Below are 23287 nucleotides of genomic sequence, written 5' to 3'. Positions count from 1 at the left end.
GATAGAGTAAATACAGTATATCACAAACGCAATAGTATGGCATGTTTTCCAGCCTCTGAACCCAATGTGATGAAAGAAAGGCGCAAGGCACGAGCGATAGAGTGCAGTAGGCACCTGCAACGACGGTTTCTCTGCAGTACTCAGCTACCGTGTCACATAGAAATGCTGCCACACACTCGATTTCCTGTTCAACAGCAGCAAATCTCCTCATAGGTTGCTTCATGTTGCCATTCACAGCTATCGCCACCAAAGCCATAGCGATAAGCACGTTCACCCATCTGTTTCATGGCGTGTGTGGCATAGGAAGCAAACTGCCTGCGTTAAAAGGCATTAAACCTAGACACGCCGCTGTTCCCTGCTGCAGGCAGCGCAGTTTTGGCCAATGTCGGGCTTTGCCACCTTGGCTGATACAACACATTTTTTTAGAGCACTTCTATGTGGTTTTCAGTGATGATATTTACTAATCAGATAGAAAAGTGGTTATAGACATAGAAAATGTGATTTTAAAGAAAACATTTTGGCCATTTTTCGCGATGCAAAGACAATGCCCCCCAGCAAAACTTCCTGGCAGGATGTTATGCCTGAAGAAGCTGCTGACCTAGGCCGAATTCGAGGATCATGAACATAAGCTTACTAAAGCCAGAAAAATGACAATGCTCGTCTCAAGCAGCTCGGGCCCCACCAGATCGGCATGTGTCAGCGTCTCATGCTACAGCGCATCGCATTACGTAGTCGTCAACTACAGTTTAGTTTTCCAAACCTTTAGTGACTTTGAATTGCACATTTTGTTGAGGCCCTTTTCCTCCAAAACTTATGAACCATGTTCTAATGTACCTTAGCTGCATCCGATAGTCAATATAAGCATATATTTGTTACATGCCGACATCAGGAACAAAAATTTAAATTTACCGACAATCTGAGTGTATCCTATTTTAGAGCACTACCTCCACAAGAAATTTGACAACCTACGCTGCCATGGAGCCACACCACACTTCTAAATGAGAGAGACATAAAAAAGAAAATGCAGTACAGAGAAACAGAAGATATTTATGTCTTCAGCTGTGCTTTGCAGGTAATTGTACTAGGCCACTATAATATCAATTTAGGTGTTCTACACGGCTATTTGCACAACTAATGTGTACATTATGGTCCAGTGTTAATGGGAACACTAAATAACAGCTGTGGAACCAACTACGGTTAAGTGTTGATCCAAAGGCATCAGCAATAATTTCTCTATAAAGTATCAACAGCCTGCCCATAACACAGCGACACAATCAGAAGAAACGAACACCTACCTTGAGGAATCTCCTCCCACTCCGACTCGCCACCACCACCTTCATCTTCTGCTGCAGACTCGTCCTCGGAAGAGGACGATCCGGGCTCCCCACTGCTCTCTTCATCATCCTCATCCTCGTCGCCACTGCCTCCCTCTGAGCCACTGTCAGATGACGACTGCTCCTCCTCTTCATCAACAATCACCCTTGCGTTGCGCTTGCGCTGCGGAACAATCTCCTCCTCGTCGGAGCTCATGGCAATCACCCCTCAGTGTGGACTCTTTCAGCTGGCCATGGTAGGGTCTGCCTCTAGAAAGCATAGGAACGGTCGGTTCAGACTTGAGGCACTGGCAGCACAGACTATACATATGTGAAATGGCCACATGTCTGTGTATGCTTTGCTGCAAATGACATCCAAGTGGGTAAGCGTTGCAGTACTATGGGGTGTGAATACCAAATACAGTAAGAGCTCATTAATTTGAATTCCGCGGGGATGCTACAAAAATTCGAGTTATACAAAATTAAAATTAATGAGAGAAAGGAATCGCTCGTTTAAGGCACATATATAGTCCGACGTAGCGTGAGCGAGCGCGCGCACCCGCTAAGTCACGTTGGCGAGAACGTCTAGTTCGAAGCGCTGGAACAGTCAACCTAACCGGACGCAGTCTAACATGCCCGACGTTGAGATGGCTCTTGCTCCATCCACACGTTCACTGCGCCGCCCCACAATGCATGGCGCGAAACAAAAAAGGATGCCCACGCCGCTTTGCCAACGGTTGTGCATCGACTTCTAGAGGGGACAGCATTTTGGCTGGTGCAGCGCAAGCGTCGTTGCGTGACTGGCCGTACGCAACGCACGCCGACGCATGCCACAGGAACAAGAGCCGCATTCTAAAATGCACTCTCGAACAACACAACCTGCTGCGACGTTGGCCTCCCTTGTACTTTCGTAGATGCACCGGCTGCACGGTGCCAAGTTTCACTACTATACGCATAAGTGGTGTCCAAACACCTATCCCAGCGATGCTTTCCTATGAGTAATAACCACGAATATCAAAGGCTATGCTTTTTGGTACTGCGAGCACCGATAAACGTCACAGCCGCTGTGTTATAGACATTACCTGGAGCCACTCTCGGCAGAACACCTCGCAGATAAAGAGCATAGCCTCATAGATGTAACATGGAAAACAGAAAGAAAGCTGCAGTTCCACCTGAAAGACGAAGCTCCAATTACGATAGAAAATTAGTAGACAGCCGTATGAAGTAAGGATAGTACTTTTATCGGCCGTATCAACTTGTAAACATTCGGTTGCTAACTAAAATACTAAGCATGGTGTTAGCGCACATAGCAAACATTACATTACACACATTACACCCAATGACTATGGACACTCACTGTCAAAACAATGGCATGAGGAAACGCGGCAACTGGAGCAAGCGAATTGACATTCGTGCTGTCTATCGCTTCAACGCAAAGTGAGCGCTGAGAACACACAGCACGCACAAAGCTAAGAGCCGCTGACGCAACTAGACTCTGCCCCCAAAGCAGATCGCTCTCAACATATGACCATGACACAGCTGCGCGACCATGTGCAGCTCCACACGTGCAGAGACCCCCCCCTGGCGCCTCACAATGTTAGGTGCCTCGCGAGCGAGAGAAGACGGCGCACTTCATCTTCGTATTCGTCCCTTTCACACAGGCAAGATTGAGCCGCAATCGTCAGCTCCTCTCGCACATACAGTGTAGGGCCATTGTGACAGCTTTATCGCCCTCGGGCTTTATACGGAACCTAACGGTGCCGCTTGGAAATGCAATTGGAGTGTCCATATAATTGCTATCACAATATAAAAACAAAATGCAGCACTGAGTCTGCGTTTTTATTTTGAAGGTCTTGAGAGAGGGAGAGAACCGACCTTCAACAGACAACTGCAGATGGAAAGAGCAAAGCTGCGCGGCGACGATCGTCACCAACATGCTCCTGCGCACTAGCACTCTCTCCATCGACGATGGTGCGGAGTTCGAATTATCGGCGGCGGTGCGCATTTCAGTGTGAATTAGTGGGATGCATTACATATTGCTTTCAATACATTGTTGGACGGACCACGGCGGCTACTTCGAATTATCCGAAATTTTGAATTAACGAGCTGTGAATTAACAAGCTTTTGCTGTCGCAGATTTCGAATTGAATACTGAATCGACTCATAGAAGAAAGCCAAATATCAAGTCGAATATCAGTTAATTCATCACAAAATTTAATGCTTACTAATTCGCAAGAAAGGATGGTGCTTCACATGCTCTGGCCTCCTAGCATTGCCAAACAACAAGCTATGGTAACAAGCTATAAGTAACTTGGGTACACAGAAATGAAAATATACAGCACGGTCTACTCTTATTAGAGGAAACTCCAAATTAGTGTGCCAGCACTGAATACGCCTTCCATCATCTTCAGCACCTGATGACAATTCTTAACTTTTCTGCTTTTGCATCCGTCAGATGGCACAATACAACAGAAACGCAAACAGATTTCTTTATCTTGTGTAAATCATATCCTCATCACTATCAGGTGGCAGCTACAATGCAGCTACAATAGAAAATTGAGATAATTAGGCAGATCTTGAAATGTTGGCCTCGGAATGCGTGAAGTGTGCAGCTCACTGCTGCCAAAATGTGCGCAAAACAAGGGCGCCAGTGATTGACATTCATGTCAATCAACAAGAGCGCTTTCTGCGCACCACATGACAGCAGTAATGAATCACAATACTAGTTTTCCATTTTCGCGCTCACTTTTGTTTTTATTTCTGCGTGGAGGAATACTGCAGATCTCTCGGGTTTACAGAAATACCAAGATGGTGGTGCAGTGTCAACGGAAAGTCGCACTCAATCAGTGATGTGATAGCACCTCCTGGAGCCAGAATTTCTTCGCGATTTAGAAGACAACAGGCTAAAAAAGTGAAATTTTCTCATTCCTCTGTGCATTTTTTTCTAAATATTTTGCCATGAGATAAAGGAAGGTCCTAGGATTGTGAGAAAAAAAATAGGAAATTTTGAGCAAGTTGGCCATGTCATGGCCCCGTCCCCAATAATGTTCTGATTCTTTAATGTTATGGGTGATACGAATTTCTGTTGATCAAAATTTTTGCACCATCCCGGAATATTCATATCATCGAGGTTCTACTGTATAACGGAATTCTCGATATAACTTTTAATAACTTCTTGTCCCTGGAACAACATGTATTTACAACCTCAACATAACAAAGCGTGTTTAAGCACGATTTCAATATAATGAAATTTCACTGCCACTGTGAAGGAATACCAAGACAATAAATGGAAACTTCCGACCAAGAGACCACTGTAAAGTACAAGTAGGATGTATACTTTAGGTGCTTTTGGCGATAAGATCCTGTCGCACCCTGCGCACTGTATGCATTAGGCATAAGCGAAAGCGTGCAAGTGAAGGGTGAGCTGGAAAAGACGGTGGCTTGATGAGCACGCTTCCCACACGAATAAGGGAGAAGGGGGAGAAGGGAGCGAGCTTGCAGTAATGTGATCGTGAGCGGTGGGGGAGGGGGCAGGTTGGCACATGTCTCCTTCTCTAGCATGGCTGTGGCTGTTCATGGCTGCCAGCGCGCCTGAGCACATACGCAGCCTGTGTACCGTTTCAGAGGCACTCTGCTGCCTGTGCAAGGAGTGGCTGCCCTGAGATGGCGTGGCATCATGTGTGCTGTCTTCCCGTACATTAAGTACTGGAAGCTGCATAACCTCGAGTTTCGAAGAGGTGTTGAAAATGAGAGGCAGGTGAACCATTTGCTCCCTGCTGCCGGCACTTTTCCCAGTACAATAAAACCTTGTTAAACCATACCCGCTTAAACAGTAGTTTCATTTTAAAAGTAGTAAAGTCAAATCCCCGGCTCAGCGGCCATTGAACATAATGCGTTTTGTATACGCATAAACCATACCAGCTTATTTAAACCATACCAGCTTATTGCATACGTATTGGTTAACATATTGCCACGGCCTCGACACAGCTGACAGCCACTCGGTGCGATTCGGTGCCACATGCTAGGCATGTTGGGTGGCTCCGAGAAGAAGAGAACGACGAGGGTGCCAGGACAGCGACATATATAAAAAGATCTTTAGCGTCGACCGAAGTCTTTTGTGGCTTTGTCTGTGACAAACTGGTGGAGCTGCTGGGTACACGTCTATGTACTCTGACCCCCAGGAACAGAGCGCGGACAACCTACGCAAAAGCCGACGGCTTCAAAGACTGCCTCCGGAATACGGCCTCCAAGATCTGCCGAGGATGTCCACCACAACTGCAAGCCAGACACAGGAGACGTACGGTACGGGACAGCCTCCTGCGTCGCTGGTTCTCCACACCCCACGCTGGCCGCGGCCGTTCCATGGTGAGCCTTTTGAGGACGTGGAAGACTGGCTCGACGAATTCGATCGTGTGGCTGACGTCAATTATTGGGACGAGCAGAAAAAGTTAAGGAACGTGTACTTCACCCTAGAGGACTCTGCCCGAACATAGTTCGCTAACCACGAGCCATCCATCACCACCTGGCAAGAATTTCAAAGGCAGATACGCGACACGTACAGCAGCCCCGCAAGAAAAGAGCGAGCAGAGCAAGACCTTCAGAATAGGGTTCAAAGGCCGAACGAAAGCGTAGCCATGTTCGTAGAAGACATGACGCGGCTTTTCAAGCGTGCTGACCCTGGCATGACAGAAGCGAAGAAAGTACGCCTACTGATGCGTGCAGTTAAAGAGCAGCTGTTTGCTGGACTGATGCGAAGGCCCCCAGCTACAGTAGCTGAGTTCGTCAGTGAGGCGACAACAATGGAGCGAGCCCTTCAACAACGCTCCTCGGTCTACGATCGCCAAATCAACCTGGGATCAGCATCTTCTGTCTCGTTACCCTATGACACCGATGCGCTTCGAGAGCTTGTGCGTAGTGTCGTGCGTGAGGAGCTCGACCGGCTACAGGGAGTGCGATTTCAACCGACCGTAACATCCCTCACAGATATCGTCCGCGAAGAAGTTCGCCAGGCAGCACAGCCATTCGTGCAAACCAGACCTGAAGCCGCCCCCGTACTGACTTATGCGCAAGCAGTGAGGCTACCTGCGCAACCCGGGAACCATCGTAACCCGCCTTCTTCTGAAGAACCGCTGTGTCACTTCCAGGGCCAAGGTTCACGTACAAATATGTACGGGTCCACGAGCCCCCGAATCAATACGCGAAAGTCAGACGTGTGGCGCACACCTGACTACCAGCCACTCTGCTTCCACTGTGGCGAAGCGGGCCACGTGTACCGTGCCTGCTACTACCGAAGAATTGGACTCCAGGGCTATCACCCCGGCGCTCGTCGCCCACGTGAGGGAGAGCGCCCGAGAGAAATCCAGCAATATCTGGCCAGTCAACCTTCGTCGCCGTACGCGCAGTTCCCACCGGTTGAACAGTCCCTGCCAACGACCCGATCTCCGTCTCCGCAGAGGCGCCAGTCACGATCACCACCTCCTCGACGATCGGCGTCACCTAGCCGCTACACTACGTTCTCCGCTTCCGTGGGCAATCGGCCCACGAGCCCAAGTCGGGGAAACTGAGAACAGCGACCTCCGGAGGTGGGGCCGCTGTCCAACGCACTTCGAAAGATCCTCCGCTGCGACACCCCGACGACGACGATAACGACGACGACAACGACGACTGCGCACCTTCGACACCTTTCTTCGAAAACCCTGAACCTGTTTCAGCCGACATACTCGTTTCTGTAGATAACCACCCGGTCACCGCTCTTGTCGATACTGGCGCCGATTATTCTGTCATGAGCGGACAACTGGTTACGGCACTTCGCAAGGTGACGACACCGTGGCCAGGACCTAAGCTCCGTACAGCCGGCGGTCATGTTCTCACGCCGATCGGCAAATGCACTGCGAGGGTACAAATTCGCGAGGTCACATTTGTTGGCTCATTTATTATACTGGAAGAGTGCTCTAGGCAGGTCATACTCGGCATGGACTTTCTTCGGGAGTACGGCGCAATCATAAACCTTCGCGAGTTGCTTGTCACATTTTCCAGCGAACACGCAACTCATTCGGACGACTACCACCCACAGTCCACGGTGTTACGCGTTTCGGGTGACTGTGCTACTTTACCACCCCGGAGTACTGCGTTGATCACCGTAGAAACAGACGATGATCCTCCCCATCTCGGAATCGCTGAAGGCAATCTGTCAGTCTTGTTGGCTCGACAGGTTTGCGTAGCCCGCGGCATCTTGCAGCTATCGTCACGGACTGCTCAGATTTTAGTGACCAATTTCAGTCGTGAATACCAGCACTTCGCCCCACGAACTGCCATCGCCTATTTGGAGCCAGTCAGTGATTTTCCCGCTTGTTTAACTGTAGGGCAAAATGATGGAGATTCTAACTGTGACGTACCAGCCAACAGCAATATTGATGTGAATTCTAAATTATCAGGTGAACAACAGGCTAGCATTCGAAGCCTTTTACAGTCTTTTGCGGACTGTTTCGCTTCAACATCGAAGGTCAACCAAACGCCTACTGCGAAACACAGAATTATTACAAATCCCAATGAAAGACCCGTGCGCCAACGTGCCTACCGTGTTTCTCGTAAAGAGCAAGACGCCATCCGGAATCAAGTCAAACAAATGCTTACCGACGATATCATACAGCCCTCCACCAGTCCATGGGCGTCACCTGTGGTTCTGGTGAAAAAGAAAGACGGCACACTGCGTTTTTGCGTTGACTATCGCAAGCTTAATAACGTTACGAAGAAGGACGTTTATCCCCTTCCCCGCATCGACGACTCTTTGGACCGCCTTCGAAATGCTCGATACTTCTCATCGATGGACCTTCGCAGCGGCTACTGGCAAATAGAGGTTGATGAGCGTGACCGTGAGAAAACGGCATTTATTACGCCTGACGGACTCTACGAATTCAAGGTCCTTCCTTTCGGATTGTGCTCTGCGCCTGCCACTTTTCAGCGCATGATGGACACGGTTCTATCAGGTCTCAAGTGGCAGTCATGCCTTGTCTATTTAGATGATATCGTTGTCTTTTCGGAAACTTTTGAGCAGCACCTCCAGCGCTTACAAGCAGTTCTTGACGCAATTCGTACTGCTGGCCTGTCTTTAAAGCCTGAAAAATGCCATTTCGGGTATGACGAAATTTTTAGGCCATGTCGTCAGCTACGAGGGCATTCGACCAGACCCCGACAAAACCATTGCTGTTGCTTCGTTTCCAACACCTTCGAACAAACACGAACTCCGCCGTTTTCTAGGGCTTTGCGCTTATTATCGACGCTTCGTGGCAAACTTTTCACGGATAGCCGAACCTTTGCAGCGGCTGACTAAAGATAATGTTCCGTTTGTCTGGGAGCAGGAACAACAAGAGGCCTTCTGTGAACTCCAGAATCGTCTGCGCACACCTCCTGTTCTAGGACACTTTGACGAAGACAGTGACACCGAGTTGCACACGGATGCCAGCAACGTTGGCCTTGGTGCCGTCCTCGTACAGTGGCAAGATGGAGCCGAACGCGTCATTGCGTACGCAAGCCGCACTTTGTCTCCAGCTGAAAGTAACTATTCCACTACGGAGAAGGAATGCTTGGCCGTTGTGTGGGCAATTGCTAAGTTCCGACCATATTTGTACGGCCGATCGTTTCGAGTTTTGACAGATCACCATTCATTGTGCTGGCTAGCCAATCTGAAGGATCCATCTGGCCGTCTTGCACGCTGGAGTCTTCGCTTGCAAGAATACGATATGACAATAGTGTTCAAGTCCGGGCGTAAACACACCGACGCCGACTGCCTGTCACGTGCTCCACTTCAACCGTCACCATGCGAGTTTGATGAAGAGGACGCATTTCTGTCCATTATCTCAGTATCAGACATCAGCAAGCAACAGCGCGATGATTCAGAACTCCGGCCTCTCATCGACTACCTTGAGAACCGTCTACCGGAGCCGCCTCGTATGTTCATCCGCAAGTTCTCCTCGTTTTTTCTCCGCGATGGCGTTCTCTACAAATTGGGTTTTCACTCGACCGCAACCGCCTGCCTCCTTGTAGTGCCTTCTTCACTACGTGACGACATCCTGCGGGCATCTCACGATGATCCATCTTCGGGCCACTTGGGATTCGCACGGACGTTTTCACGCATACGCCAAAAGTACTTCTGGCCTAACCTTCGCCGTGACGTCAAGCAATACGTGAAGACATGCCGCGACTGCCAGAGACGCAAGACACCACCCGTGCGTCCCGCTGGTCTTCTCCATCCCGTGGATCCTCCGCGGATCCCTTTTCAGCAGGTTGGAATAGATTTGCTTGGACCATTCCCCACGTCGAGGGCTGGTAACCGTTGGATTGCTGTTGCCACAGACTACCTAACACGTTACATTGAAACCCGAGCTCTCCCACGAGGCACTGCAAATGATATTGCGACCTTCTTTGTACATGGTATCGTACTCCGCCACGGTGCTCCAAGAGTGGTTATAACCGACCGGTGCACAGCATTTACAGCGCAGCTCACAGAAGATATCATGCTTCTCAGTGGTACCGTTCACCGCAAAGCCACTGCTTACCATCCCCAGACGAACGGGCTCACAGAAAGACTAAACAAAACGATCGCTGATATGATTTCCATGTATGTTGACGTCGACCACAAAAACTGGGACGACGTTCTCCCATATGTTACGTTTGCATATAATACTGCCGTTCAAGAAACTACCGGCTTCACCCCTTTTCGCTTGGTGCACGGCCGGGAAGCTGTCACAACGTTGGACGCAATGCTCTTACCCACCTACTGTTCTAATGTTGTCAATGATGCTGCCGAATTCGCTCGATGCGCCGAAGAGGCACGCCAGCTCGCACGAATGCGTATCCGCTACCAACAACACGACGACGCCGACCGATACAATCTTCGTCACCGCGACGTCACTTATCAACCCGGTGACAAAGTATGGGTGTGGACACCGATTCGCCAGCGTGGTCGGTCGGAGAAACTTTTGCGCCGCTACTTTGGACCTTATCGGATCGTTCAACGACTCAGCGACGTCACATACGAAGTGATTCCTGAAGGAGGAGGCACCGCTCGCCGTTCCCGACGCCCAAGCCTGTCCGATGTCGTTCACGTCTCTAGATTGAAGTTATACCACTCCCGCTGAACGCAAAGTCCCACGCCTGTCCGATGTCGTTCACGTCTCTAGATTGAAGTTATACCACTCCCGCTGAACGCAAAGTCCCACGCCTCTCTCACCATCTACGTCCCTCTTAACAGCATCCCCGTGGCAATCTCCAGTGCCTCAATGTTCCGCATCGAGACGATGCTTCTAGGGAGGGGGGTAATGCCACGGCCTCGACACAGCTGACAGCCACTCGGTGCGATTCGGTGCCACATGCTAGGCATGTTGGGTGGCTCCGAGAAGAAGAGAACGACGAGGGTGCCAGGACAGCGACATATATAAAAAGATCTTTAGCGTCGACCGAAGTCTTTTGTGGCTTTGTCTGTGACAATATAGTGCTTCCCCTTTTCATTGCACAATCACGGTGGTCCATCGTCCCCATTGGGTGGCCCGGCAGAACAACAAGCCTCAGAGATCAGAAAAACGGCCTCCAAGCATCCTGCGCGCTTGCGCGTGAAGCCACATCAACACCAACATCATTTCGGCGCCGTGCCAGAGAGCTTTGTGCAGTAATGCAAGCTATAACTCATGTCATGCCGAAGCTCCAATAAAAGACACTGCTTGCTCAGCATAGAAGAAAAATTGGACACTGTTCGCGCTATCGAACGTACCACGAAGAAGTCGGCGCTGGCACGCGACAGCTGTGTTGCAATGCCAACGAGGAATCTGCCATGTGAGTGTTTGCTAAGAGGGGGCTAATTGAAAAGCTGGCTTGCAGCTTCAGTAAGTTTGAGGCAGCTGTCATCACTGCTAGGTCGCCCCAGCATCAAACAAAGATAACAGACTTCAGTTGCGCGAAGTGAATAAATACTGCATGTTTTTGCCCTTTCATCGCACTACCTCTGAGCTCCACTTTGGACAGGTAAGTGGGCAATCTCATGCTATTTCGGTTAAGCAGTACTATCGTTTAGTAAGTTCTTTTTCCGAGCTCTGGCCAGCTACGATTTAATGAGGTTTCACTGTAGTGTCATCCTACTGCAGGCAGCAATATCGCACGATGGACTAGAGTGGACACGAAAGCGCAGTTGGCTTCACTTCGTACTGCTAATGTGAAGATACCGTTCACACAGCATGAAACCGCATTGTTTGTCGCCAACTTTTAAACTAAACAAAATCAATTTTCTTTTAATTCAAATTGATTTTTTTGGCAGCTGATGTCCTACATCAGCCAACATGGCTGTGAGTTGTTGTGCTGGCTAACACTCTTCAGCATGATATCTATTACACGTATAATACCCAAGAAAAATGGATGAGAAAATTGCACCACGGTAGTTCAATTGGTAAGATCATCACATGTGTAATGCAAGGACGTGGGTATGGATCAGACCTGCGGCAAGTTGTTTTCAAGTCTACTTCCATATCCCTTTATCTTTTTAGATCTGTATTAAAAATTTATTCTAAGCTTTCCCTTGTTTCATTGTCAGTTGGCTTCATATGCTTGTGGTTAACAAAAAGTGGGCCTCTAGGCTCCCATACTCAATCATTTAAACGTAGCAGGTGTTTCTAAAAACAAAGGAAACAGTTCCGCACTCACCAGTGTTTCTTGTATCAAGCAGTGGCCTTATGGACTTCTGCAGAAAAGTGTCAGCAAAAATGGCATGCTGTTTTCTTCCTGAAAAACGCAAATGTGAATAGACTTAGGGCACTGCGTCAGTATACACATGATAGGTCTCACATTCTTATATTAAAATATATACTCAAGTGCACAACCAGCATCAAAGAAGGTTTAATAACATGTTAAAAGCAAGCAGAGCATAACAGAGCAGCCTGTTATGCAGAGAATCAAAAGCTATAAATTTCCAGACTTCAGCCCCATGACAGTGGCATGGCAAACCTCAGTTTCAATACTGTGACACCTAGAGCAATGGATATTCATTGCATGAAGTGCCAGAAAAGTCAGCCACCCTGTTGATACTGAAGAATACTGAGCCTGGACAGCACAGTTGCACTGCAGGCTGCTAGGATTGACCAACATGCAATGATTGGCCGATGCCATGCTTTACCCTCCTGAGCATGAGAATGTAGCATTTGTACAATAAACTGGACATTAGAAAGCTGGGCGCAGCAGTCAGAGAAACACCACTCACTTGACGAAAGGCCATTTCTTGGTTTGCTCTGGGCCCTGTGCTGCCATCTGGGGGGCATGATTTAGGTGTGCTTGTTTCCCGCCAAAGCAGGAACTTTTAAAATGTTGGCGCTCACCGTAGAAGTGGATTTATAGTTACTTATGTAAACAACAATTTATTAGTGTTTCCAATGACTGAAGGAATACGTGAAAACTAATTTTTCCGCTTAATATAATAATCTTTTTGCAATACTATCGGCTAAGTCCAATTTGTTGGATGTTGCTGTGCTCACTACCAAAGATTTAAAACAATATAAAATGTGCTTTTATGTTTTCTTTGGTAGCCAAACTGGCATAATCTATAACTATGAAAACATTCTGTGACACAAAACGCACTCTTGGCTTCGGGAGGTTACAGCTTGTACATAAAACAGTACAGTACTATTGCGATACAATTTAAACAGAGCCAGCGGTAAGAAGCAAAAGGCAGGATAGGAAATAGGAAGGAAAATGTGTGTTTCTTCACATACACCTCTTGCAAAATGAGACTGAAACTCGTTCATAGAAAAGCCACTACTGTACATTATTTAGGGTCTTTGAAGGCTAGCCAATATTTTTTTCCAGCGTACTGAGGTCTACAATGTTTTTTTATTTATTTTTTTATACAAATACCTGCAGCACCACAAGGGCATTATTGCAGGGAGGGGACAACTGAAGGAAAATGAACATGTGACAAAAACTTAAAACAGCTAAGCACAGGTGCTAAAAGTAACAAAATTCGTAACATCGATGAGTCATCTTGACGGCAAAACGGTTTTCAGTGAACTGCGGCGCAAAATTGCAACACAGAAATGGAAAGGGTACACTATCGCATGAAGCGCAATGCCAGTCAAATGATATAAAGAAAATGGGATGATATTATACTATGGCAGACTGCGTGACAATAAAGACAGAAACTCTGAACAGGTTTTACATTCACCAATGCTCTTGGGAAGCCTACTCCAGTGTGTGGAAGCATGCGGAAAAAATGAATTACGGAAGAAGGCAAGTTGGAATTTTGAAGTTTGCCCTCGGCGCACGCCTTTTGTGGGATATATATGTGCTACTTCAGTAACTATTTACACCTCTATATGAAGCCCACAGGCAGCAGCAAACTTGCAACTGCAAAAACTAGATAACATTGTTATGTCATTGTTTCACACAATGACATAACAATGATCACACATTGTGTGATCATTGTTGTCAGATAACTAGATGTCATTGTTTCTAGATAACAATGACTTTTTCGGTGCCTTTGATATTGCCAACTTCATCTGTATAAACATACATCAGTGTCACACACACACTTCTGATTGCAATAGGGGCAGATTCGGATTGAGCTTGATCCAGATCAAGTGTTGCTACATGGTCATTTGCGTTCGCTATCTTACAAGATCCAAACAATCGTTATCTCAATCATGAATGCTGGCTGACATCTGTGCCATCTAGAGCAGTATTCTGAAAATGCTAAAAACAAAAAGTGAGGGCAACTCAATAAAAAACATTTAAACACCTTATTACCTGCAATAGTAAGCTGTAAAATTGAAGTATTATCCAAATTTAACCAAATTTGCAAACCTGAATTTGAAGCTAAGGCATTATGTAGTTCTGAGAGTTGCCGACGATCAGCAGACGATAATAACTCAATCCAGATCATTTTACTGTGCAGCAGCAACCACTGTTGATCGTGATCAGGAAATCCGATCCAGATTGGCCCCGATCGCAATCAGAAGTGTACGTGTGACACCAGTATTACTCAAAGCAAGTACCTTATGTTGTCCTATCACTATCAGAAGCCACCCGATTGTGGAGTCGGCGAACGACGAGCTGTACCTTTTAGAAAATTGAATTTATTTTTTATCAGGCTTGACCAAACAGTCGTCATTCGGACGTCATTCGTCATCAAACAGTCGTCAAACATTTGGAGACTTGGCAGGTAGACTGCTTTAGTAGTCTTACTAGAAAGTAGAAGTACAGATGAACGAATTTATATAGAAGTGCTTTGGGCCTTTGAGGTCCTACGTTATACAGGTCACTTCGTTGTAAAGGTCGCTCACTGCAGAGCTCACAGTACAACGGGTGCATAATTATTCCTTCGTTATGCAGGTCATTTCATTGCAGAGGCACTTGACTGTAGTAACATTAGCAGGCAGCATTAGTAGGCATATAAAAGGCCGTTGTGAATTATATAAATTGCAGTTGAAACTCGTTTAACAAAGTGATGACCATGTATGAATTATTTTGTTAAATCGAGAAGTTCGTATAATTGAGAAATGAATTTTTCGGTCCTTCAAAATATAAAATTGTAACGTAGCGACATGCAAAAGCTACTGCGGCATTGTACTTGTCACTAATCCATCAATCTATTGCATAAACCATGAAATAACAAAAGCAACCACTGCCGCCCAATATCGAGGCGGTGTTGAGTCCGCTGTTTCGTGCATGGGTGCGGCGTGCAGCCTCTGCAGCCAAAATAAAGCTAGGGCTGTGACCACGGCGCCTAGATGTGTTAACGTGATAGCTCTAGAGCACATGCTCGAAGAAAAGCCCGTCTGTGAAGAAAAAACTTCATTAAATCGAGTTTGGACAAGTTAGATTTGTTCATTCGGGTTCATGACGATATTGAACCCTATCGGTACCTGCAGGGGAATGGAAATTTCTCTGTTAGGTAGGGAACTTTGCAAAATCAAGTTTTGTTAGATTGAGCTTTAACTGTAGTGGGACAGAAGGCAACGAAGAGCGTGATAGAGAGATTTATTGAGAGAAAAGCTGAGAGGTTAGCCTGAACTATGTTCTAGCCTGCAACTCAGAGTTGGGTTAGGGGAACAAAAAGAGAGGGTGCAAGCAAAGATGATGAGAAAGCAATGGAGATTTGCAGGTAACGTATGTAAGCTTGCTTTTGGATTTAGCATTGTGACCTTTGGTAGCTTGTGTAGCTAATATGACAGCATGGCAGCACGCAAGGCACCAGCTTCCATTTGAACTCCCTGTACCTGCTTGCTCTTCCGCACACTTGCGTATAATATTAATAGGCTTTAGCTTGGTTTTAGTTCATTTCAAGGACAATGAATCAGCAGTGGTGCGCTGCAACTTTCGGGACAACTTGCCTGCTTTGATGCTGTCAGGCCTAAGAAGAAATGAAAGCACTCTTGTTTCTGTTTATGAGGTAATGACAAAGCACTTGAGTTCACTGTGCTTTGACCAACATGGAACACTCTAACAACAGCCTCCTAGGGAATCTTGACAAAAAAGTGAGCAAGCTAGCTGGTGCAATGTTTCAAAATGCATTGTGTTTTCAGTGCAAAGCAATAAGGACAGAAATAGTAGGTAGCAGGCTAGCTGGTGCAGTGTTTCAAAAGGAATTGTGTATTCACTGCAAAGCCATAGGGGGCAAAAAGAGTATAAAACTGGTGCTTCTGCCTCCATACAGGAACCACAATACATCCTTGACAACACGTGTGCAGTGGGGTCATAGCTATGTTGCCTGCATCCTCATAAATGGCATAAGCACTGTCTTAAAACTATCTAGTGTTCAACAAAACAAGGGCTGCTGAGGCCGTTCCATGACAGGTAAGGCTAAAAAAATTAAGGGGTTTTACATGCCAAAACCACTTTCTGATTAAGAGGCGCGTCGTAGTGGGGGACTCCAGAAATTTTGACCACCTGAGGTTTCTTAACGTGCACCTAAATCTAAGTACACGAGTGCTTTCGCATTTCGCCCACGTCGAAAATGCGGCCACTGTGACGGGGATTCGATCCCGCGACCTCGTGCTTAGCAGCCCAACACCATAGCCACTAAGCAACCACGGCGGGTTGACAGGTCAAGTTATGCTTACAAAACTCAGGAAATTCCAAAATATCCCAGTTCAATGCAGCACAGCACAACACCTGTTTACGATGCAAAAAGCAGAGTGCACTCACTTGGAGAACCAGCCAACGAAACCTAGCTGATCTCAGCAGCACAGCAGCAGTCAACGGCCAAGCAGACTAGATGAATCAAAGACCATGTCCCTAGAACAAGCCTGCACAAAAAATAAGGGAACATTGTAACATTCACACAACAGCAAAGCACACTTACATTCCGTGTGGCCTTTGTTAAAGAGAGACATTAAAAAGTAAAAAGGTGGCCAGAGTAAAGGTCATGAATGCCTTAGGTACCATCTAAAAAGTACTGCTAACAGCTTAATTTATTTAATGTGGGTTGTGACAAAACCCTTGCAGCTTGTGAAACCTAAATGCAGCTTTCACATAAGTTTGTGGCTGCTAAAAAGATGCAGAGTTTTGTTTATACAGGACTGTATACAACAGGCATGCCGTTAACTTCTACAAGCTTTTAGCCAAGTGTGTATTGTAGCAAACCATCCTTATTAATATAAACATAAAAGCAAAGATAACCAGTGTGCTGCCCAGGTATAAAAATACATAACCTTTACACAATACAACATATATGCTCATCTCAGGTGTTTTAATTGAGCAATAAGGATATAAGCACTCACAACATTGCGTGGAGAAATTGTGGAGCATAAATATCAGAACAGATCATGTGAGGTTACCAAAGCCTATGGATACTCAGTGGCATTTGGCTCAAGTGTGCAACGTTTGCCACATGAAAAAAAAAAAAAGTTAGACGAGTTGCACAAACTGCAGTGTAGTTTTGTGCAGTGCGAGAGTCGACTTTTTCGTCTAATCTTCCGCATCAAGATAGGGCATGCGATTAGACGATATACAGTTTTCGGCGAAGAAAACTTTATATAACGACCGCATCACCTTAGCGGTAGGATGATTAAACACGCTGTATGCAGAGCTTATACAACGGCTACGAGATCAGTGACGACGTGTTTTGCAGGGAAATCTCGAACTAATTAAAGCCCACAGATCAGTTCAAAACAACGAACGGAGTCCACTGCACTAGCACGTAAGCACGCTCAGCGATCACGCCACTGACCTTAACAGGTGACTAGTCAAAGCTCTACCTCCACAGTGGCTAACCACGCTAAACAGGATCACGATTCGGCTATCTCGAGTTAATGATGAAAAGCCGCTGTTGGGTCAATACGCCGAGCGACTTGAATAATCGCGGTTCGATCGCGATAACGGCTCCCGACGATGAGCACGCCATGCGAAGCAGCGAACTGACGTGTCGCGCACGCTGCTTTGACGATCTGCTGGTTCACGACGGCGTCGCCGACTAGCCGATTTTCAGCAAGGCAGTGGCGTTGACCACCAGCAACTCATGCGCGAAGCGATGCCGCGAGTAGTAGTGCCGTAAAGACAAGAAGATCCCAATGCGATGTCGCGGAGGAGACATGCTGGAAACTGGTTCGGTGCTGCACATGATAGAACAGTCTCAACGCTGCTATTAGAAGATCGCATGGAACGCAGCGTCATTACATACCTGATCGCAGTGGCGAAACAGTTCACGGGGCGCAAAAATGCTCCCTAAACGGACCCAACGCAGAGCACTCTTTTCCCAAGCAATGCAAATATCTAAAAAAGGTGGGAAACGACGGTCGAAGCACGACAGGTTAAATATACGTCTGCCAACTCGTGCGCTGTAGTAGAGCGGGAACCACTGTCGGAATAGCGCACCAAGGTTGAAACAGCTGCAGACATCGGACGTGAGACGTCCGTGGCGAGTCAAGTTGCGAGTTGAAGTTTCTGCTTGTTAGGCTTATCGTGGACACGGCAAGCAAAGTAAGGAGTTTTTCTGCTGACGTTCGGCCAACCAGATCCTCGTGTTCAATGAGAAATGGCAAGGCTGTAGTTACAGAATGCGTCCGAGAGCAGATCTTGGCCGATGTTTCGCGCTGTAGGATGCAACAACAGGGAAACGACAAACACGCAGGAGCTCCCGGCACCTCATCCAACGGCAGCTTCGGACAAGAGATCCGTCAGCACCCGATATAGCACCACAGAAAGAGCACTGGTTAGCAGCACAAACATCCACGCGAGCACATAACGCTGCGAGAGAAACTGATAAATGATTACCAAACAGCGCATGGCAATGTTGCGACAGAATTCTTTATGCGGAGCTCGATATTCATTGCTTGCCGACATGGCAGCCATTATTGTCCATAACTTTAGTCCTTCCCAGCAACCCTCGCTGAAAAACCCGGATGTGATGGGTTGCTCGTCAATAGATGGCGCCACTAGTTTTGTTTTGCGGGCTGCTGATGTGCTGGTCGTGAACTATGAACTTGCATTTGGAAACGAAACCAAAACCACTGCTTCCCAACTTGATTTGTTTCGCATTTGAATGCGGAACAACTGCTGGCTACCTGGCAAGCACTGCTGTGGTGGGCAAGCACTGCTGTGGTGCTGACGGATTTTTTCCAAAACCACTGCTGCTTAACTTGCAACCACTGCTATATCAGGTGCTGGCGGATTTCCTTTCCAAAACTACAGCTGACTAACTGGACACTACTGCTACTTAACTTGCAACCACTGCTATATCAGGTGCTGACGGATTTCCTTTCCAAAACTACAGCTGACTAACTGGACTGACGGATTTTTTTTCCGAAGCTTCCAGTGGACGAGCTTTATCGTTTCCCTGTTGCTGCAACGCACAGCGCGAAACTGAGGAGTTAACGTTCATTCGTTTTGAACTCGAAAAAAGCGGAAGCACCTGTGGCCGCTTTCAGAGAAAGCAGGTGGTGCATTGCGAGACGAACACACACATCGGGCATTTAACATTTTATTCAGCTGTCCGGGAGGCGCGGTGAGGACCAAGGCAGGCGCGTTGTAACTTGACCAGGTGTTCGGATAAAGAGCAGGAACGTCGAGAGAGCACCTCCTTGTAGCTGTCCGACAGCGCTGAGTAGCGCCACAGGTCCGTCTTTGCTATGGGCAGGTAACAGCCAAACTGGTTGGCTCAACTGCTGCGGCTCTTTTGTGTTGCAGCGCCCTTGGAATGCTGCCATGAACAGAAGCGGACGAGCAGAGCCATTGTGAAGCCACTGCTGGGCTCGTCTTCGGGGCCTCCCCCTTCCACGCCCCTGAAAGGTTCCAGGAGACTTCCAGCTTAGGAGGGCCGTCAAGAGTCTGCACTGAATAAAAATTATGCAGTAGAGGTGCCGTGTCCTGGTGAATGCAGGCCTGCCAGAGAGCCCCTTGCAGCTGCCCGACAGCGCTTTTCCTGCAGAATTCCAGCTGCAAGGGTGCGTCAGGACTGGTCTCTAATGAAGATCCGAAATACAGTCACATATTATCCGATGAAAATGATACGTTTAGAGGACCCCCCTTGAAGCTGCCTGACGACGCATAAAGGCGCCACAGGTTAGTCTTTGCTATGGGCAGGTAACAGCCAAACTGGTCGGCTCAACTGCTGCGGCTCTTTCGTATTGCAGCGCCCTTGGAATACGGCCATAAACAGAAGCGGACGAGCGGAGCCATTGTGAAGCCACTGCTAGGCTCGTCTTCGGGGCCTCCCCCTTCCACGCCCCTGACAGGTTCCAGGAGACTTCCAGCTGTAGGGGGCCGTCAGGAACGTATCTGCATTGAAAACAGACGCGCTAGCGCAGTTCGAATTCACTAAAGCACGTTGAGAGAGCCCACATTGTAGCTGCCCGAAAGCGCCAAGGTTGCGCCACAGGTCAGTCTTTGCTATGGGCAGGTAACAGCCAAACTGGTCGGCTCAACTGCTGCGGCTCTTTTGTATTGCAGCGCCCTTGGAATGCTGCCATGAACAGAAGCGGACGAGCGGAGCCATTGTGAAGCCACTGCTAGGCTCGTCTTCGGGGCCTCCCCCTTCCACGCCCCTGACAGGTTCCAGGAGACTTCCAGCCGTAGGGGCCGTCACGAACGTATCTGCAGTGAAAATGAACTCGCTAGCGCAGTTTTAATACGACAAAAGTACGTCGAGAGAGCCCACATTGTAGCTGCCCGAAAGCGCCGAGGTGGCGCCACAGGTCCGTCTTTGCTATGGGCAGGTAACAGCCAAACTGGTCGGCTCAACTGCTGCGGCTCTTTTGTATTGCAGCGCCCTTGGAATGCTGCCATGAACAGAAGCGGACGAGCGGAGCCATTGTGAAGCCACTGCTAGGCTCGTCTTCGGGGCCTCCCCCTTCCACGCCCCTGACAGGTTCCAGGAGACTTCCAGCTATAGTGGGCCGTCACGACCGTGATTGCAATGAAGATCTCGAAATCGATGGCGTGTGGTAGAACACGGGACTGCCGTGGCTGTGCAAGAGGATCCCACCTCGCTCCCCGACGGCGACTCAGGCGCCACGGGGCAGTCGTTGCTATGGGCAGGTAACAGCCGATTTAATCGGCTCAACTGCTGCGGCTCTTTTGTGTTGCAGCGCCCTTGGAATGCGGCCATAAACAGAAGCGGACGAGCGGAGCCATTGTGAAGCCACTGCTAGGCTCGCCTTCGGGGCCTCCCCCTTCAACGCCCCTGACAAGTTCCAGGAGACCTGACAGCGTCTAGGATCGTCAAGCAGGTTGCACACGGTTAGTCCGTTTATCAGGATTGTGCTTCAAGCTCGCCTTGGTCAGCGGGTCGTAGGAGGACCGCGGAGAAATCCTCTTGCGGTGGTTGGCGTTGTGGCACCCTTGTAATTGAGAAGCTATGTCAGAAGCGAACGAGGGGAGCCCACCTGAAGCCGCTGTGTGGCTCGTCTTCGGGGCCTCCTCTTAGAGAAAGAACTCCCATGAACGCTCGGGGCTGGTTCCGCGAGGACCGTCCATTCTCCAGCAGGCGTCGTCCGGGACAGCGTTCGCTGCGCCAAGGCTTGCACGAAGTACGAAGGGTCGATTTGTTCGATCGGGTTTTGACATGCTTGCGTGGGAATCGCGGAAGAGCTTGCGATGAAACTTCACAGGCACTTAAATGAAGTGAAATTCGTGCAGACGTTACAGAAGGTAGCTTGCGTGTAGAAAGACATACTTGCCAACGTGGCCTCCATCAGGTCCCGGCCGCGCCCCCCGGGCAGCTGGTGCTAATGACCAATGTGGGCGCGCTTTTATAGACGCTGGCTTCGTCTTCGTCGCCTTTCTTCATCTCCCTCATCTTCTCTTCCGCTCAAGAAGACACTGCTGTCACGGTTGTTTGTCTGAGGCCACTGGAAGCCTCTTTATGGCTATAGCTGCATGGCCCAAGTTTGTTTCAGCACGGAACAGTGGAAGTACCATGGTCCTTCCACAACCAAGTTCTGTTTCTCTCAGCGGGAACTTTTTGGGGGGATCGCATTCGCGCTTCCTCGCGATCGTCATCTTCGTCCTGTGGGCGGCGCATGCAAAGTTTTCAAGCACGCGGCACTAATTGGCGATTAGTGTTTCTGAAAAGTGAATGAAGTTACAATGTGAGATGCGTACCTTATCGCAAAAAGTTAAGGCCAGCCGACTAACGGTCGACTAGCCCTTGTCGTAACGAAGTTACATGCATCTCGCTGCATGTGCAGGCTGTGATTGGCTGTGCATCTCGATGTACCTGTGCATTGATCAAGATGCATCTGGCTGTGTATAGGCTGCACGTCTCGCGTCGTAGTAACGAAATTACGAAGCTACGATGCTTACGATGCGAGATGCACAGCCTGTCGCAAAGAGTTAAAGGTCAGCCGACCAATATGGCCGACTGGCCTTCGTTCTTGTTTTTTTTCTTGCGACAGGGTGTACGTTTAACAAAAATGCAATACCCTAATTTTTCTTCAGCCATATATGCGATTGAAGCAGAAGAAGAAGAAGGTGGTAAATTAACAACCCAGTTGTGGGAACGTATACCATATTCGAGGTTAAACAACCAACTATCGAATTCATCGTTAAGTTCATCAAATGCAAAATAATAGCAATCCGGTCTTTATTTTCAAGGGCCGAGTAACAATGTTTGCATTCAAACCTATGCTCAAATGTCGTCTCCACGTTCAGAAGACGCTTGTGAAACGATAGACAAGTCCACCATGGTGTATTTTTGTCTTGCGGTCTGGATCAGTTTACTGCATCGTTGTCTCAGTTCTCTGAGCCTGGGGAGCGACCTTAAAGTGTTCTAAACTTCGGATCGAAGAAGTGCGCTTCGGCGAGGTGTACTTAGCGTCGTGGAGAAGGAAATTCAGAGCAAGGCAACAAGTTATTTCTGACCGGTACGCTATTGGCTGTCTAGACCAAAATAGAGGTACACGCGAGGTGCTCCGAACACCGCCGCGTGTTCAGCACTTCGCAGGTTGACGATCGAGGACTCCTCGAAACTTGGAAGCTATGCATCCGCGTTCACGGGATGTGCATAAAGACTATATGTTGATTATCACGTGGGTAAAAAAATACAGCCACCGCCTGCCTGTTTGCGTGCAAATTTAAAAATCTTCGCGGAACTCTTGCGCAACGACCACCTTATGAAGAGTAACGTCCCCAGGCGCCGCTGAAACACTCGAAGAATAAAATTGTCAGATACGTTAGAACGTTGAAGCACAGTATAACAGTTAACCGATAGCTACCCGCCACATGGTAACACATTGCCAAAGTGTGGCTTTGGGACATTCAAATCAACAAAGGACAATAAATCCATGGTCACTTGTCTCAACCAGGCAGTGGTATCGGCTTTTGGGCTGCGGTCTGAAACGGATGATACCTACAGATGATACACTGGTTGCCAGTATACCACTGGCCGCAGCCAGAAGAAGCGCATACAACTAGGCCTGTTGCTATTGGCTACCGATACCACATACAGCCGACAGAAACGGGGTGGACAAAAATGCACATTTGAGCAGTCGCGCCCGGCGAGT

The 23287-nt window shown here is 48.1% G+C and overlaps 1 protein-coding gene across 4 annotated transcripts in view; it reads right to left on the bottom strand.

The window, feature by feature from the left end:
• LOC126536319 (uncharacterized) overlaps positions 1-23287 on the bottom strand; it is a 118163-nt gene that overhangs the window by 57041 nt on the left and 37835 nt on the right. For 2 of the 4 annotated variants that reach the window (XM_050183238.3, XM_072287869.1), the window contains 3 exons: positions 16494-16594; positions 12003-12080; positions 1296-1583 (listed from right to left, as the gene is read on the bottom strand). In XM_050183238.3, the coding sequence (XP_050039195.2) occupies positions 1296-1530 (235 nt within the window). In that variant the 5' untranslated portion in view covers positions 1531-1583; positions 12003-12080; positions 16494-16594. Of the gene's footprint in view, positions 1-1295; positions 1584-12002; positions 12081-16493; positions 16595-17967; positions 18530-18560; positions 18650-23287 lie in introns of those variants that run through there. The other 2 variants (XM_050183237.3, XM_050183236.3) reach the window with 2 other exon arrangements.

The sequence above is a fragment of the Dermacentor andersoni genome, chromosome 4 (assembly GCF_023375885.2).
Source record: "Dermacentor andersoni chromosome 4, qqDerAnde1_hic_scaffold, whole genome shotgun sequence".
Classification (NCBI taxonomy): domain Eukaryota; kingdom Metazoa; phylum Arthropoda; class Arachnida; order Ixodida; family Ixodidae; genus Dermacentor; species Dermacentor andersoni.
The sequence above is the reverse complement of the archived record's forward strand: the minus strand, read 5'-3'. Positions and strand labels throughout refer to the sequence as shown.